The 17368-nt window shown below is 46.2% G+C and overlaps 1 protein-coding gene across 11 annotated transcripts in view; it reads right to left on the reverse strand.

Annotated features, from left to right (window-relative positions):
• Nucleotides 1-17368, reverse strand: part of agrn (agrin) — a 540540-nt gene that overhangs the window by 36736 nt on the left and 486436 nt on the right. For all 11 annotated transcript variants that reach the window (XM_085967315.1, XM_085967316.1, XM_085967311.1 and 8 more), the window contains 4 exons: nt 14261-14626; nt 10111-10303; nt 5205-5420; nt 1272-1501 (listed from right to left, as the gene is read on the reverse strand). In XM_085967315.1, coding sequence (XP_085823441.1) covers nt 1272-1501; nt 5205-5420; nt 10111-10303; nt 14261-14626 — 1005 coding nt within the window. The remainder of the gene's footprint in view (nt 1-1271; nt 1502-5204; nt 5421-10110; nt 10304-14260; nt 14627-17368) is intronic.

A 17368-nucleotide genomic window follows, 5' to 3' on the forward strand; every position in this document is an offset into this window, starting at 1 on the left:
AGAAGAAATAGGAGCAGAAGAAGGCCATACAGCCCTTCGAGCCTGCTCCGCCATTCAATAAGATCATGGCTGATCTTCGACCTCAACTCCACTTTCCCACCCGATCCCCATAACCCTTGATTCCCTTAAATTAGTTTCTTTAGTAAGGGTTGCTCCAGCCTGCCCCAGCTAGGTGCCTCAACTCAACATCAGTGAGGACCTCTAACTGCACCGAATGTCATTTTTGTTTCCCATATCAGGTCATCTTGTGGCCTCTCAGGCCAAAAAATGTAATTTCAGTCATGTCAAGCGATGGAGAGTTTTGTGCAGTGAGCCTACATTTGCTCAAACTTTTCAAACATACTTCAAGCAGAACTCATGTAACTAACAGGGCAGATTTTTCACCTCATCAGTCTGGGCTACTTCAAACCCAGGTTCCACTGATGAAAGGACAGTGCAAAAACCAACTGAGAAATCCAGCTCTCGCTGAAAAAGGAACATTTCTTATAAACGACTAAATATACAGAGCTCGGAAACTCGCCAGTTTCAATACATTGAGTCATCATTATCAACATGCAGAAGACTTTTATTTTTACCAATATCCTTTGATGGATTTTTTTTTTGTCAGCTGTGTGCTGACACACACAGAAAGCCGTCATCATGTTTGGGTGATTCCAAACCCCCAGCCACTCGGAAATGCACACGGGCACACTTTCTGTCTGCCTGCTCTTGTTATACACTCTTTCCCTGTAGGGATATACCCCACTTAGTAAACAGGTTAGCGACAGCCAAGGAAAATGGAACGTTTTGGGCAAGGAAAGTTTTTGAGCTTAACTATTTAGAACTGTGCAGCGTATTAGTGTAGACCACCGCTGAGCTTCCTGTTGCTTATCCAACAGTGGAAGTGGGACCCATAACTTACATCAAGTTTCCCAAAGACAATTGATCGCAGCGTAGTTGGGAAAGCAACAACTCTGAATGTCATTTTTTTCCTTTTAAAATTTTTTTTTGAAGTACCTTCAGCCAGACCAACCGGCCCCATATAAAGGAGCTGCTCTGAACTTCTTGGAGCCCTCGCCAGGGCAGATGACCAAGTAACACCAGAAATGGTCTGGTCGCCTGTCCTTCTCTCACGCAAATGACCCTGAGCCCAGGATTTGGGATGGGGGTCAGAGCTGCAGCAAACTGGTGGCTGTAAGAGCCCAGGAATTTTAGGCTCCGCAGGTTACTGTGTACGGCACTAAGAGAGAGCAATATTGTGTATTTTTTGCCTTAATTGCCAAGGTGGTTACCTGAAAACCCACTGACACACTCACAGTGGAACATCCCCGCCTCCTTCACATGGCACTTGCCATTATTCTTACAAGGGTTGGGATGACAGGGGTTATTTCCGCACTCTCCTACCCCACTGCCATACAGGACATCACTGCCCATTTCCTGTAGGTCATAGACCAGATTATTGACATCGAGCAGCCGGATGCAGCCCCTGAGTCCCTTTGTTGCTGCCGTTCTCTCAGTAACACTGGAAAAATAAAAAGCATTTTCGTAAAATCTAAAGCAGTACCATAAGGCAAACAGTTGACACAACTAGAAAAGGAAGTACAAGTATATAATGTACAGATTCACATTAAAACAAAAGCAAAATACGGCGGATGTCGCAAACTTGAAATAAAAACAGAAAATGCTGGAGAACACTCAACAGGTCAGGCAGCATCTGTGGAGAGAGAAACAGAGCTAACATTTCAGGTCGATGACCCTTCGTCAGAACTCATCAACCTGAAACGTTGGGCCCGATTTTTGGCTTGTGTGGGAAATGGTCGGGTTTCCCCGAATGTGGGGCTTCTGACACACAAAAAAATGTGTCAGCCAGCTCCACGCAATTTTCCCTCAAGTGGCCAATTAATTCCCAGCATGTGGGCAGCCTTGCTAATTGTCCATTTCTAGTCATAAAGCCCCACAGTATGTTGTCATCATTCATGGTGCTTTCAAGGTCCATAGCAAGCACTGCATCCTCTGAAGGCTTCCAAACGAACCATACAGGATGGCAGAGGAGCCTGCAGCAGCTGTGGCCAGTGCCAGACCCCGAGCTGCCTTCAAATTCGATGAGGCTTCATTGCAGGCATTATTGGATGGGGTTAGGGCCCACAGGGAGGTCCTCTTCCCTAGGTCAGGGAGGAAGAGGCCTCCCACTGAGACCAATGCTGCATGGATGCAGGTATCAGTAGATGCCAACTCGCTGGGAGTCACCAGAAGAACCTTGGCATTACATCTCTAACTCCTTCCTTTACTCCCCCACAGTACCATCCAGAGCCTCCGTCCTCACTGTGGAGGAGGAACAGGCTGTGCAGCCAGACTCCTCAGAGGAAGCTCCAACATCTGAGGGCGCAGCGTCAGCAGAAGTAAGCGCACCCAGCACCAGCGCAGACACTCACACCTCGGGGGGACCTTCGGGACATAGAGTAATGTTGTCACCTGGTGTTTCACAGCTCACAAGTGAGTCTCAGCAGATTCTGGAGACAGGAACAGCAGTGGAGAGTCCTCGTCGGAGGGCGCAGGACTCTGCCAGCTCAGCTCAGCTGCGCTGCATGTCGACCCTCTGCCTCTGAGTCCATCAACAAGAGAAGAGGTGATGGATCTCCATGCACAGATGCAGGAATCTCTGGCAGGTTTTGTCTCCAGGGTCGCTGCGAGTGTGGAGCGAATGGAGGAGTCCATAGTGACCATGAGCAGAGCCTTTGTGCAGTCATTGGCGCATGAACGCATCACCATGGAAAGGTTGGCAACCTCCATGGAGGAGATAACTCGCCAGGGTACGGAAAACATGGTGAGTGCTCATAAGAGAATGACATCTCTTGAGGAGCGTTGGCCATCTGTTGAACAGAGAAACCAGATCTTCATGGAAGTCCTTCTGAGTAGGACTGCCAGTGCAGAAACGGGTCCCCATGGCCCCCTAAAGCGCAGCAAGGTGCTGTCAAGCCACTTCCAAGCGCTGGCCCCTTCTGGCCTGTGCAGCTTCAGGTGAGTGAGCAGCAGCCCGGTGCTCCTGGTGCTCATCCTGCTGTTCCTGGTTCTGCTGTTGCCGCCTCTGCTGCTGGAGATCCTCTAATGGCAAGAAGGGAAGGAAAAAAAGGCGTCCCATGCTTCTCGTAGATGCCTCTGCTGAGGAAGCGCTGAGTGAAGGTGGCGAGAGGGGCTTCCCAGGAGATCGCATTGGAGAAGTGTGTGAGGCTCCAACCTTCCACAGCTGTGCCCAAGCCTTGAAGAAGTAGCCCCAAGCCTTCAGCAACAAGGTCCTTCAACATACAAGTGCTGTCCCTTTAAATCGCAGTTTCTCCGATTGACCTGCAGCTGACAGCAAGCAAGCCGGCAAGCTTCACGCCAGGTTTCATCAGCGGGGTTCTCCGCAGGCGTGTTTGATGTGGGGAAAGCCCCAAAATCGCAACAGCCCCTTAAAATCTACTTAAACAAGGTAATAATTGGAGATTTGTGTTCCGACGGCCAGTCCCGCCAGCGGCGGGTGGGACTGAAGTGGGTCGCGGAGAAACGGCGGTCCGAAAGTCGGACGAGGCGGGGAATCAGGCGGGGGGGGTCGCGACCCGCTTTTTTGGCGATTTTCGGCCCCCGGCCGCCTGGAAAGCCGCCCGACGGCTGGCAGAAAATCGGGGCCGTTATCTCTGTTTCTCTCTCCATAGATGCTGCCCGACCTGCTGAGTGTTATCCAGTCTTTACTGTTTTTATTTTAGTGAAAATTCTCTTCTGATTTTTTTTTTCTCATCAAATTATGCTTCGTGCACAGTACGTTCAGGGAGTAGTTGAGACATACCGATCAGGAAGTTCCCAGGCCCTGTTCTTGGACTGTGCCAAGTTATCAATACAGTTGGTCTCAGTGCCTCTACAGAAGGGAGAGGAAAATAAACAAAGCCTCCTCGTCCTGATTGCTGCACAACAACCACCGACGGAAATGTGCCCATGTGGACATCGGGCTAGGACGGGGTACGGCTCAACTATGGTGCCCCTATGGTTGAATAGCTTGCCAACACTCTATCAAGGTTGACCTATGAATAATAGTCACTTGGACAAGGTACTGGAGGGTGACTAGTCTGTGAAACTGCACCCCAGCAAGGAGTGCAATTCTTCAGGAGGATGGAACGAGGAAATATCTTAGTGAAAAAAAAGAAAAAAAGCAACATAACACCTTTCCTCCTCTTATGTCTTGGTTTACCTTATAGTGTAAGTTAGACCATCTGAAATCTGACCACTGGTTTGCAATTGAGTGGGGTAATCTCTATGAAGGGCAATGTGCCTCGCATCGCTGGGCTTGCAATTGGACTGGTGGAACTCACCAAGTCCCCTCGATCACTCAAACCCAGGGTCAAATATGGATAGTGTGCAATGGATTCCAGCCAAACCAATGAAGCCAAATCAAGGGCGGACAAAAGGCACCCAACCCAGGATGTCGTTTCATGCCAGTACCAAATCAGGCTCTCGTCAATGGTACACAGCAATAAATCAATCCTTTCACAATTCAGTCTTTACTGCCATTCCAACATGATTAATATTGTTGAAAGAACTGGCACAGTCCCAGCAAAGATTCGAGTGATTCTTATAGACCACTTACAACTCTTAAGAATCTGCACTATTGACGATTGCACTTTTAAGTCACACTGACTCTGAGAAGAAACATGAGTTCTGCAGCAAGTTGAAGCCACCACATCAATACACCACAGATAAAGCGTGCATACCCAAAAACTCGCATCTACCCTAGTCCAGCTTAATCCGGGCAATCATCACAGATGCACTTGCAGAACCTGTACTGAGAACGAGTTACCAATCTATATTAGACATACAAGATGCAATATCAACTGCAGTTATACCCAGCAGCAGAAGCTTACATGCAACATACAGTGAAGTACTTTTTGAAGTGTAGTCACTGTTGCAATGTAGGAAATGTGACAGCCAATTTGCGCACAGCAAGGTCCCACAAACAGCAATGTGATAACGACCAGATATTGGCCAGGATACCGGGGAGAACATCCCTGCTCTTCTTTGAAATAGTGTCGTGGGATCTTATACGCCCACCTTAAGAGGGCAGACAGGGCCTCAGATTGACGTCTCATCTGATGGTCAAGTACTTCTGAGGACAGCTTGCAGTTATATAATAAAATTAGCCAACCTGACATTCTAAATAGAAATTACACCTCCTATGCAAAATAAAGAACACTTACAGTGCCATTTCATCCTCTGGGGCTCCTCCCAGGAACAGATCTGTGTCCAGATTTAGGCCATCTGTTCCCGCAGGACTTTCCCCAATCATATGTGGTTCACCATCCACCGATAGCATTCCATTGCGTCGGTTGCGGTTCACGACTACTTGGTGCCATTTTCCAGGTTCGATCAGTGTTTTACTGGTGATGATGCCAGTTCCAGAGCCAGTGTTAAACCTTCAGGGATTGAGAGAGAAACAGGTTGACTAAGACAACAACTGGAAGCAGGTTGAAAATTCATCTCGACTCTTCAAGCACTGGCTTTCTCAGAGGGTTCCCCTAAGCAATGTACTTGTTTATTGCAGTTTGTGTGTTGTAACAACCTTCAACTTCATAGCAATTTCCCTTAGCTAACAGTCTTGTTATAAAATCTGCTTATGATTGACACACCCCAATACTTACTACGGGCTAGTGATGGAAAAAAATAAAGACTTGCATTTATATAGATCCTTTCACAACCTCAGGACGTCCCAAAGCGCTTTACAGCCAGTGAAGTACTTTTTGAAGTGTAGTCACTGTTGTAATGTGGGAAACATGGCAGCAATTTGCACACAGCAAGCTCCCACAAACAGCAATATGATAATGACCAGGTATTGGTCAGGACACAGGGGAGAACATCCCTGCTCTTCTTCAAAATAGTTCCATGGGATCGTTAGAGGGCAGTCAGGGCTTCAGATTAATGTCTCATCTGATACACGGCACCTCTGACAGTGCAGCACTCCCTCAGTACTGCACTGGAGAGTCAGACTAGATCTTGTGCTCAAGTTTCTGGAGTGGGACTTGAACCCACAACCTTCTGATTTAGAGGTGAGGGTGCTACCCACTGAGCCTCAATGAAGATGGCAGGCTCCTCAATCTCCCATCATTTACAGCTGAAGGAATATTGCTGAAGGCTTCTGGAAGATGCTTATTGTTTCTTCTAGAAGGTGTGATCCAGCAATGTAATCAAAACCAAATCCGATTAGCGGTAATAAGGGGCTGAATTTTAACAGCCAAAAACGCCTCTAACTGGCCCAGTTCTGAGTTTAACGGAGGTGGGACAAGGGGCGGGCAGCCAATCTGCTCCCAGGAGGCAGGCTGACAATTTAAATATTTTAATGAGGCAGCGTCTGATTTAACCCGCTTTGCAGGTTTTACAGCGGGCGGCCAGGTTTCCCAGGCCTCGGGAAACCCGGCAGCTCAAGGGAGGCGAGGACAGCTTTGGGGAGAAGGTAAGTCATTTTACAGCACGGCTTGTAGGCCAGGAGGCGCAGGAGTGTTTCCCCCAGGCCCCCCAAGCTCCCCCCCAATCAAACCACCCCCCGCCCCATACAAAGACCTCCGAAGTCTGAAACTCTGCCTACGTAACCCGCCCCTGTTAATATTCAGACCAAGGTAAATGGGAAAGCAGATATGGCTCATTATGCTACTTGAATAGTTCTGTGGTATTGTGTAGGAGCTAGAGTTATACAATAGCCTAAGCATGTGAATTATATTCTTAACAACACAGCAGAGCTTGTTTTCCTGAGATGGAGCAGGTCTAGAAATGAGGAGAGCCCCGGCATTGACGACTATTCTGTATTTCAGTGCATCAGTGTTACTTGGGATTTTAGTAATGAGCTGCATTCAAGAAACAATTAGCAACATAATCTCGTGGTTCAGGCTGTGTAAAAGATTGAAAAACATGTATTTCAAGTATGCTGACATCTTTGGAGGTCCCGACCGCACCAAAAAGCAAACACATATATTTGGAAGCAGGTCCACTAAAACTGAACTCAGCTATTTGGGGGAATTCGGTAGCGACACATATTCTGTTAGTTTGTGCGGGTGCTGCGAGTTTATCCTGCAAAGCTCTGGAAAGAATTGTCATCTCATCCCGACTCCAGCAAAAAATAGCCTGGTTGCAAACTGTTGCTGTGTGTTGTGCCCTGCCGAGTTCACACAGTCTCCCTATGTAGTGGGATGCTCAGTTCATACTGATGTATTGTTAGTGCCACTGCCCACATATTCACAGAGAAAGGCACACTTGAAAGCAACTCCGTGAAGATACTGAAAGCAATCTTGTATTTCAGCCCTATACATAATAACTGGGTCATTTGTTTAAAACACTCACATATTACAGGGTAGATTTTTAAGGCTGCCTGGGTGTAAAACTGGCGTTGTGGATTTCAATGGAAATAAAAATTGTGTGGTTTCGATAAGAGGCAGCCAATCTGCAGCACCAGTTTTACACCCAGGCGGAAAATTGAAAATCCCTCTCTGCATATTAGCAGACCCTATACAAAAAACAAGGGGGGAGAATTCGGATGCTTTGCGCCTCCTTTTAGCGCCCTAAGAGGACGTTAATGGGGCGCAAAGCAACTAGCGCCTGGGCGCGGCGCCGCCAACGCCTCTCGCGAAATTCAGTGGGAGGTTAGCGGCGGCAGTAACCGTTAGCGCCCCGCCGGCGATGATGTCATCACCGTGCATAGCGCCCGGCCGCGATCTTCAGTAGTGCCCCCTGACTTACCACCGGATGCTATGTCCGACGGGGTCAGGGGGGCCTACCTGCGGCCGGGGCAGCGCTAGTTAAAGGGGGTGGCGGGCGGCCATTTTTGTTGCTGGCTGCCTGCCAGCACCGGCCCCCGCGAAGCCCCCCCGCGGGGTGCCGGCTGTTCTCCGTGAGCCCGGCACTCCTCTCGAGTGCTGGGCTCGTTTGCCGGCACTCCCGACCCCTGGTAGCCCAGCTGGGCGCCGGGACGCGCTGCGCCAGGCCCCTCCACTTTAAGAAGGGGAGGAAGGCCTGCAGAACCGTGGCGCGGCGTGCCGCAGCGTTTGGGAAAATTGGCCGCGGGGGGCACTAATTTTTTCAGGGCTCTAACGGGGGCGTGACTCAATTTTTCCCCCAAGGTGTACTTATTCTCAGTATGAGGACAGCCTCAGAAATGTAACAACTTGCAAGAACTTTCACCATTAAGTATAAGGAAAATAGATGCTGAGCTAGAAAAGGAGAGGTTAAGAAAGATGACTGATACTTTGATCAAAGAGATTAGTTTCGCGCAGTTTTTAAAGGTGCAGAGAGAGGTGGAGAGGTTTAATGTACATGCTTTGACCTCATTTCTTGCCGCCCCAGGCTATACATGGAGGGTGCCAACATGGGAGAGGAAAAGGTAAATATGATTCTGGAGCTCTGTAGAGAGGACAGGTGAACGGAGTTAGGGTTGTTCTAACTGGATGAAAGATTATTTTGGGACGTGTTCGAAGTTTTTAAAATGCTGAAAGACAGTGGATTCTGGCAGATTATTTGAACTTAAACTGCAGTTGCAGCACTCGAAAACACAATACAAAGTTAGCTCCAGAAATTGTCCCCTTCCTTACCCATGAGTAGATGATGTCTGGAACAGACGCCCAAGAATGAGGGCTGGGTGGGTGTCTGGTTATAAAATGACTGAATGTTAGAGGGAGAAGTGCGTCCAAATATGAACAAATGGCAATTGATGCTAGATCAATTGTTAATTTTAAATCTGAGATTGATAGCTTTTTGTTAACCAAAGGTATTAAGGGATATGGGCCAAAGGCGGGTATATGAAGAACCAAAGGCGACATGAGGAAAAACCTTTTTACGCAGCGAGTGGTTAGGATCTGGAATTCGCTGCCTTAAAGGATGGTGGAGGCAGATTCAATTGTGGCTTTCAAAAGGGAGTTGGATAAGTACCTGAAGGAAAAATATTTGCAGGGCTACGGGGAAAGGGCGGGGGAGTGGGACTAGCTGAAGTGTTCTTGCAGAGAGCCGGCACGGGCTCGACAGGCTGAATGGCCTCCTTCTGTGCTGTAACCAATCTATGATTGTGTGGAGTTAGGTCGTAGATCAGCCATGGTCTCACTGAAGGGCGGAACGGGCTCGAGGGGCTGAATGGCCTACTCCTGTTCCTATGTTCCTAACGCAAGAAGAACACAAGGAAAGTCAAGAGTGAGAAAAGGCTCTTTGATCCATTGAGCTCATCCAATTAGCACCTTAAATCTCCCATTAGACCATCCAGCTGTATTTTAAACAATCCAGATGTTTTTGCATCTACTACCATCTGGTAGATTATTGCAACCATTTATTACCCATTCAGCTGATAAAATATTCTGAAATAGTTAGGTGGTGCTCGAGACCATGGTAATAGTCTGTGGAATGCTGCTGGAATATATAAATGTAATCTTTACACCAATGCCTCAAGAAAAAAGGGTCAACGTCTCAAGGGCCAAGATTTAAATATTTTTAATTCTTCCTTGGAAGTTTAAATTAGGGAGAGTCCAAAACAGTTCTGGTCGCCAAATTATAAAAAGGATATAGAGGCACTGGAGAGGGTGCAGAGAAGATTTACAAGAATGATACCAGAAATGCGAGGGTATACATATCAAGAAAGGATGAACAGGCTGGGTCTCTTTTCTCTGAAAAAAGGCTGAGGGGTGACCTAATAGAGGTCTTTAAAATTATGAAAGGTTTTGATAAGAGTGGATACAGAGAGAGTGTTTCCACTTGTGGGGAAGAGCATAACTAGAGGCCATCAATATAAGATAGTCACCAAGAAATCCAATAGGGAATTCAGGAGAAACTTCTTTACCCAGAGTGGTGAGAATGTGGAACTCGCTACCACAGGGAGTGGTTGAAGCGAATAATTCAGATGCATTTAAGGGGAGGCTGGACAAGTATATGAGGGAGAAGGGAATAGAGGGTTATGCTGATAGAGTTAGATGAGGAAAGAAGGGAGGAGGCTCGCGTGGGCATGGACTGGTTGGGCCGAATGGCCTGTTTCTGTGCCGTATATCCGATGTAATCCTATGTAAAATTATCAAAAAACACAGACTATTAATCGCACCGTGGGAAACGATGTGCTTCTTTTAACAGTAATGCACATCTTACCGTAGCTCCACGTGGCCCCTTACCAGGGCGAGAGAGATGAAGTCTTTGCCTTTCTTCTGTCCGTTGTACAACAGTAAGCCATCCAGGTCAGAGGCACGGAATTCCAGACTGATACGCACTGTGTAGTAAGCCTTCATCGTCTTAAAAGCCAGGTAAGACTTGCCACCGAACTCGGGTAAATAGTACACGATTGCTGTTCAAGATAAAACATGTCTTAACAGAGTTCAAGTATTAGAGCCGACTGGAATGTCTGAGCAAAATACATTTCTTAAATTACTTATATGAAACTTGATTTACCAATTAAGTTGTATTTTTATAAAAGTCATCAAAACAGCTTATACGCCCGTAACAATGAATAGAAAGGGTCGGTAACCAGAGGCCACAGATTTATGGTGATTGGCAAAAGCGCCGGAGGCGACATGAGAAAAAACTTTTTTACGCAGCGAGTGGTTGGGATTTGGAATGCGCTGCCTGATAGGGCGGTGGAAACAGAGTCAATAGTAGCTTTCAAAAGGGAATTGGATAAATACTTGAAGGAGAAACAATTGCAGGGATATGGGGAAAGAGCGGGGGAGTGGGACTAGCTGGATTGCTCTTCGAAAGAGCCGGCGCAGACTCGATGGGCCGAATGGCCTCCTTCTCTGCTGTACTATTCTATGATTCTAAATATCTTTTATACTTTTTACCTTTTTGCTTCCCCTTTAAAATAATTTATGGACAATCTATAATCTGTTTCTGATGTTACGCTTCCGCAATAATCCTAAATGAGAAACCTTTAAGGATTATATGCATCAGTCAGCTGCCAAATTTGAGTCTTGCGCACACCACACTAATTGTTGGACTTGCTCTGTAACTTCAGCTGCCCATTGTTTGTAATGTACTTTACAATTTGATAAGCCCCTTTAATCGTTGCTGTCCCTGACTCCCCGTAAACCAGTAACAATGGTGATATGATTTAACGTGGCACAATTTGCACACCCTCGGAGATCTACAATACACCGCTCCGATTTCTTTATAAGCCAAAAAAAAAATCAGTATTACCGCGTGCTAAAATGAAAAGATATTTACTGCAATAGTAATGAATTGCATGTGGCAACATCTTATAGCCAGCCTCTGAATTGGCAGCTCGGCACAATGTGAATTTCACCCCAAAATGCAGTTGATGATAATAAGATGAATCGATATGGATACCACATGGCGTAACAAAAATAAATTAAGCAGGTTGCTCAGCATCATGTTTGTCTGAAGGAGGAAGCTGATGAGGCCAACAGGTATGAAAAATGAAAATAAGGCATATTTCAATCGCAAAATTGTATACATTTATTCAGCTACTTAATCCCCCAACCACAAAAGAAAATGTAAAGGAGTTATGTGTGCCGTCAGAAGAAAAGGAAAAACTTGCAAGTCTACGGGGAAAGAGCGGGGCAGTGGACTAATTGGATGGCTCTTTCAAAGAGCCGGCACTGGCACAATTCTATGAAATTAATATGGTTTACAACTTACAGGTTGTAATCTGCTGACAAAATGCAATGCTAATAATCTGATGCACGTTGCTCACTTAATAAATATCATTAACTTAATAAAGGACTCGGGTTAGTCTTTTTACTTCTACGTCTTCCAGGTTCCCTCAAACAAATAACAACATTGAGATGACAAAATGAGCCACATCTTATGCTCTTCTCTCTTCTTCTTAGGCAGTCCCTCGGAACCGAGGATGACTTGCTTCCACATTAAAAATGAGTTTGCAGGTGACTGATGAGTCCAATGCGGGACCTACAGTCTCTGTCACAGGTGGGGCAGACGGTGGTTGAAGGGGCGGGTGGGTGGGGTGCTTGGGTTGACGTGCGCTCCTTGCGCTGCCTGCGCTTGGCTTCCGCTTGCTCCCGGCGAAGAGACTCGAGTGTTCAGCGCCTTCCCGGATGCTTCTCCTCCACTTTGTGCGGTCTTGGGCCAGGGATTCCCAGGTGTCGGTGGGGATGTTACACTTTTTCAAGGAGGCTTTGAGGGTGTCCTTGAAGCGTTTCCTCTGCCCACCTGGGGCTCCCTTGCTGTGCTGGAGCTCCGAGTAGAGCGCTTGTTTTGGGAGTCTCGTATCGGGCATGCGGACAATGTGACCTGTCCATCGGAGCTGATTGAGCGTGGTCAAAGCTTCGATGCTGGGGATGTTGGCCTGAGCAAGAACACTGACGTTGGTGCGCCTATCCTGCCAATGGATTTGCAGGATCTTGCGGAGGCAGCGTTGGTGGTACCTCTCCAGTGCTTTGAGGTGCCTGCTGTACATGGTCCATGTCTCTGAGGCATACAGCAGGGCAGGTATCACTGCTGCTCTGTAGACCATGAGCTTAGTGCCGGGTTTGAGGTCCTGGTCTTCAAACACTCTCTTCCTCAGGCGACCGAAGGCTGCACTGGCTCACTGAAGGCGGTGTTGGACTTCGTCGTTGACATCTGCCCTTGTGGACAGTAGGCTCCCGAGGTATGGAAAGTGGTCCACGTTGTCCAAGACCTTGTCGTGGATTTTGATAATCGTGGGCAATACTGTGTGGCGGGGGCAGGTTGGTAGAGGACCTTTGTCTTACGGATGTTTAGTGTAAGGCCCATGCTCTCATACGCTTCGGTGAAGGTGTTGACAATGGTTTGGAGTTCGACCTCCGAGTGAACGCAGACGCAAGCGTCGTCTGCATACTGTAATTCAACGACAGAGGATGGGACGACCTTGGATCTGGACTGGAGGCGACGGAGGTTGAACAGTTTCCCGTTTGTTCTGTAAATTAGCTCCACTCCAGTGGGGAGCTTACTGAGGGTGAGATGGAGCATTGCAGCAAGGAAGATCGAGACGAGCGTTGGTGCGATGACACAGCCTTGCTTGACCCCGGTCCGTACGTGAATTGGGTCTGTGGTGGAACCGTTGGTCAGGATCATGTCATCGTGAAGCAGACGGAGGATGGTGACAAACTTTTGAGGGCAGCCGATGCACACTGAGTGAAGATCCACAATGCCAACATGACAGAAGCCTGTATAGGCTCTAACAGAAGAACATAAGAATTAGGAGCAGGAGTCGGCCATTCGGCCCCTCGAGCCTGCTTCGCTATTCAATGAGATCATGGCTGATCATCGACCTCAACTCCACTTTCCCGAACTATCCCCTTGACTCCCTTAATATTCAAAAATCTATCGATCTCTCTCTTGAATATACTCAACGGCTGAGCCTCCACAGCCCTCCGGGGTAGAGAATTCCAAAGATTCACCACCCTCTGAGTGAAGAAATGTCTCCTCATCTCAGTCCTAAATGGCCGATCCCTTATTCTGAGGCTCATTAACATGCTGTAGCGCAGAGTGGGTAGCTCACGGGTTTGTGGCAGAGATCCTACAGGTTGAGTTCCTGATTTCAGACATGCTATCATTTGGAAGTGACAAGCAGAGGTTAGTCACTTTCCCACAAGAAGGGAAGAAACCTGGAAGTACCACCTCCAACCAGACTGTCACAGAATCGTGTTGGCAGAAGTCTAGAAAAAGGCCACCCCCCTATCCTTTTGGTCCTGGCATGATGCTTAGAGAAACCAAGAAAAGGAAAAGGGATAGCTTAAAAAAAGACATTTTACTCCTGGCTCGGGAGTAAAGTCTCACAACCATGCAGTACATGTACACTAAATGTACACTCTCGGGAGCCGCAAGCCTACATTTCGTTGTACTGCACTTGTGCACTAACAATGACAATAAAGTTGATTATTATGGTTATGATTGATCTCGGCCAAGACAATGGCAGGATGCTACAATTGGCCACATATCTCTGGGTTAGGGAAGGTGGAAAATGGCCACTGTCCACACTTCTGCTTCCTATACAATGATCTTTAATGAAAATGGGTGAATATGGATGTCAGGTGAAGACAGACGAGTTGGGCTTGAACGTGATGTCCTTCAGTCAAATTGCCAGCCACCATTCACTAACAAAGTTCACAGATGACCAATGGCCACATGGATGAGATACCAAAGGCCAACCATTGCCTTCTAAACTCTACAACAGTTAAAAGTCAACATCAACAGGAGAAGAGAGAAAAAATTGGAAAGAACATTTCTTTGGGAAAAAAAAAGTCTCACCCTTAAATCCATTATTTTTAAAAAAAGGCCCCATTATCACTTTCACATTTCTTACTTCGCTCACAAACAGCTCCTCCCTTTCCAGCCGGGCAGCTACAAGTGTAATCCTTCCCATCATCTTCACAGGTGCCTCCATGGAGACAAGGCTGGGAATCACAAGGCTTAGGAGTCTTGGAAGCAGGCGGTTTGGTGTGAATTTCCTTGGAGAAAACGGACATCCTGGTAGTGGCTGCTTTTGTGGTGGTCGAAGGAGTAGTCGAAGGCCCTCTGGTCTGAAGAAGAGTTTTGGGCCGTCTGGTGGTAGTGGGAGGCCGCTTGGTAACTGCCAGTGGGAGGGTGACCAGTGTGGATGCAGTGGTTACTGGGACCGTTGTGGCTGCTGTGGTTGTGCTGGTGGTTGTAAACAGCACTGGTACCCAATCTACAATGAAAATAATCAAATCGGAAAAATCCACATACACAATAGATCAAACCACCTGCCCCATAAAAATATGGCGACAGGATTAAATATATTTTATCTGCCAAATAACAACAACTTTCATTTATATATCGCCTTTAACGTAGTAAAGTGTTCCAATGTGCTTCACATGAGCGTTATCTAAACAAAAAATAATTACATCCACATTCCACACAATAATGTACTTTTTAAAATTAAGAATAAATTTTTCATATACAATTCAGATCCATATATTACAATAATCTAGAGCTTCAGTTTCAAAGCTGCATTATATATTCATCTTTTTTTTTGAGCCACACATTATCCAGGGAGGATAAAGACACTTGTCCTGGCAAAAAGGGAGCGGTCAGCCCACTTTATCACCCAAATAACCAGGAAGGGAAAGGCAAAAGGAAGGTGGTGTAATACCATCAGCATGAAGATTAATAGTGCCTCTGGTTTTAAGGGGAAAAACAAAGGTTTAAGAAACCTGCCCTCCTGCCCAGGTCGATTGGATGGTTTAAGGGTTGAACCGTGAGCATAACATCCACTACAAGGAATGGACATAAAACACAGAACTACCGTACAGAGAGACCCTGCAATTTATAGTGCGGAACCCGTTTCTCCCCCCTCTGATTGCCAAGGCTTCAGATACCAGTACAAGCTGACAACGGGCATTTCTTCTAGATATCTGCCAAAGGAGAACAATTCAGAGCCTGTGAACTGTGCAACAAAGGCTTGTGAAATAGCACACAGGATGTAAACCCAGCCAACAAACACATCCCCGAATGTTAAAAACCCCGAGCACATAAAAGGTGGGAATACACTATTCTTCTGAAGGGATGAAGCAAGCAAAGTTTAAACAAAGCACTGGGGTTGTATCGCTAGAGGAATAGTATTCAAAAGCAGAGAAGTTATGTTAAACTTGTATAGAACCTTGGTTAGACCAGCGTACTGTGCTCAGTTCTGCTCTCCATATTACAAAAAGAATATAGAAACACTGGAGAAAGTGCATAAAAAGATTTACAAGGATGATACCAGAACTGAGAGATTACAACTATCAGAAAAAAACTGAACAGGCTGGAGATCATTTCTCTAGAAAAGATACTGAGAGGTGACCTGATAGAGGTCTTTAAAGTTAGGAAGGGGTTCGAGAGGGTAGATGTAGAGAGGATATTTCCACTGGTGGAAGAGTCCAAAACTAGCGAGTATAAATATAAGATAGTAACTAATAAATCCAATAAGGAATGCGGGAGAAATTTCTTTACTCAGAGAGTGGTGAGAATGTGGAACTCGCTACCACAAGAAGTGGTTGAGGCAAATAGCATAGATGCATTTAAAGGAAACTAGATAAGTATATGAGGAATAAAGGAATTGAAACATATGTTGATAGGGCAAGATGAAATAAATAGAGTGAGTGGAGGCTCGTGTGGAGCATAAACACACAAGCCTCCTCCCAGGGTCGAATGGCCTGTTTCTGTGATGTAAATTCAATGTCATTCCAGTATGTGTTGCTGGTGGGCCAGACTCGCCACCAGGAGTGTGAGGTCAGAAAATGACCCCTGGAAAGTGCATTTATCTTTGGTGTGAGAATTTTTGCATAGTTCCAGAAGACTTAGAATACACTCCTAGACAAAAGGCTTGAGCATATTTAACTTGGAATAAAGTGCTTTTAAAATTCTGGCCTTTAACCAGACAAATAGAATGTGATATTGTCTGCTTTAGGTTCAGCAACAGCTGAAAGGAGCTCTACACCTGTTCTCTGTACTGCCAAGCGCCACAGTCAGTCCATTATTTATATTAAAGCTGCTGAGGTACAAGTGCTAATTGTGTATTGGTGCTGCCACAAGGGGTACGATAACTGCCAGAACTGTGTAATTACACTCAATGGATGCAATCATAAATACAATTTGAATAAATTTGAAACATATAAATTCAGAGGGAAGAACTTTGAAGAAAAAAAGTTGCATTTGGAGCAGGGGAGAGACGAATAGAAAAAAAGACTAGCATTTTATCGCTTCCTCCCTAAAGTGTTTTTCACCATGGAAACGGCACTGATTACATCCACAGACACAGACTCTTGGGCTTGAGAGTGCAGAAACAGCAAGAATAGTGTAAAAGCAGTAATGCCTTCTCTTCAAAATGGAACTCTGACCTTTTTTTCTGCTTCAAAATTTCAAAGAGTTCATTTGCAAAAACCCAGTGGTCTGCCAAGTGGACTGTCTTGGAGTATGTACATCGTGAGAACTTGGGTCTGTAACAATTCACCTTGCCACCACCAGAGGGTGACAGTGCTACTCTTTCATTCGGTTCAGTCTGGCTCAGATAACATCACCGCAGTTCACCTTATGCTGCATGGAACTTTCCAGAGAATTTTAGCAAATAAAACGCAAAAACAGCTGTTCCCGTTATCAGCCAAAGCTCTGCGGAGGTGTTCATTTTTTTTTAATTAAAAAAAGGAACATCTGCAGAGCACAGTCTGGTAATGATGAGGTCGTGTTACCCAGAATGTGTTGGGAGATAGGCTATCCTTCCCTGGTGCTTAAAAATATTAACATTCCGGCAAGTTGGATTATTCCACAGGACTGCATGAGATGGTTCAGAACACTTGGCAGAAGACAGTCTTCATTAGCAAACACTACAATTAAAAAACGGATAATGATTCCTTTTATATGGCAGGCTGGTATGAAGAGGGTACATTACATTGGATATGCGGCACAGAAACAG

The sequence above is a fragment of the Somniosus microcephalus genome, chromosome 25 (genome assembly GCF_052327205.1).
Source record: "Somniosus microcephalus isolate GS21.2 chromosome 25, FLI_Smic_1.0, whole genome shotgun sequence".
Classification (NCBI taxonomy): Eukaryota; Metazoa; Chordata; class Chondrichthyes; order Squaliformes; family Somniosidae; genus Somniosus; species Somniosus microcephalus.